At 78.0% G+C, this 870-nt stretch overlaps 1 protein-coding gene across 1 annotated transcript in view; it reads right to left on the minus strand.

Annotated features, from left to right (window-relative positions):
* The window catches only part of CBX8 (chromobox homolog 8), a 5,579-nt gene extending 5,274 nt beyond the window's left edge, over positions 1–305 (minus strand). The window contains exon 1 of the mRNA XM_010578710.1: positions 157–305. Coding sequence (XP_010577012.1) covers positions 157–305 — 149 coding nt within the window. The remainder of the gene's footprint in view (positions 1–156) is intronic.
* Between the last annotated feature and the right edge of the window lie 565 nt (positions 306–870).

Here is an 870-nt window from a genome sequence, read left to right on the forward strand (position 1 = left end):
CGGCCCTGCCCGGGGCTGGGGGGCAGCCCGGCCGCCGGCACGTTGCCTTTTCGTTTCCGAGCAGCTCGGGCGAAGCAGGGAGGCAGCGACCGGCCCCGTGCTGCGGTACCTGCACCCCACGCGGGAGGGGGCCGCCGGGGCAGGACCGGCCCCCACGCCCCGGGGACCGAGGGCGGGCCCGGAGACGGGGCCATACCCGGAGCTGCGGTCACGCGTGGAGTCGCTGCCGGTGGGACCGGGCCGCCCGCTTTTCCCACCTCTTTCTCTCGGGACACCGCGCTGCCGTGCGCCCCGACCCCCGACATCCCCCCGGTGCCGCCGGGGCTGCTCCCGGCGGGGCCGCGGGGGCGGCCGCTGTCCGGAGCGCGGGGGTACCCGGTGCCGGGAAGGCAGCTCTCAGTGGGTGCCCGGGCAGCGGTGTCCCCGCGGGGCCGCTCCTTCCCACTCCCGGCAGCTCAGGAATTCCCGCGCGAGGAAGTTTTCGCGTCGACGTGTTTGACATCGAATTCAGGCCCGGGCAGGGCTTCCCCGGCGCCTCCGGAGGCGCCGACGCCCAGGGCTGGCGGGGGGAGGCAGCGTGCCCCCGTGGGCACGGCTCAGGCCCGGCGGACCCCGGGAGGGCACCGGGCACGGCTGCTGCCTCTTCCCCTGAGACCGGCGGGGCTGGTGGGGCCGTGGAGGGGAGCTCGGCGGTGCCGGACCCAGCGGCAGCGGGGAGGGGGCAGCGAGAAGGAGAGGGTGCGGGGACGGGGTACCGGGGGGGTCAGCTGGGACAGGCGGGACCGGGGGCGTCCCCCAGGGCAGGCGTGTCCCCCCTCGGGACGGCCGCCGGGCACCGCTCTGCGCGGGTGCGCAGCGGTCCGCGCTTCC

The sequence above is a fragment of the Haliaeetus leucocephalus genome, unplaced genomic scaffold (assembly GCF_000737465.1).
Source record: "Haliaeetus leucocephalus isolate CR32 unplaced genomic scaffold, Haliaeetus_leucocephalus-4.0 Scaffold646, whole genome shotgun sequence".
Lineage (NCBI taxonomy): Eukaryota > Metazoa > Chordata > Aves > Accipitriformes > Accipitridae > Haliaeetus > Haliaeetus leucocephalus.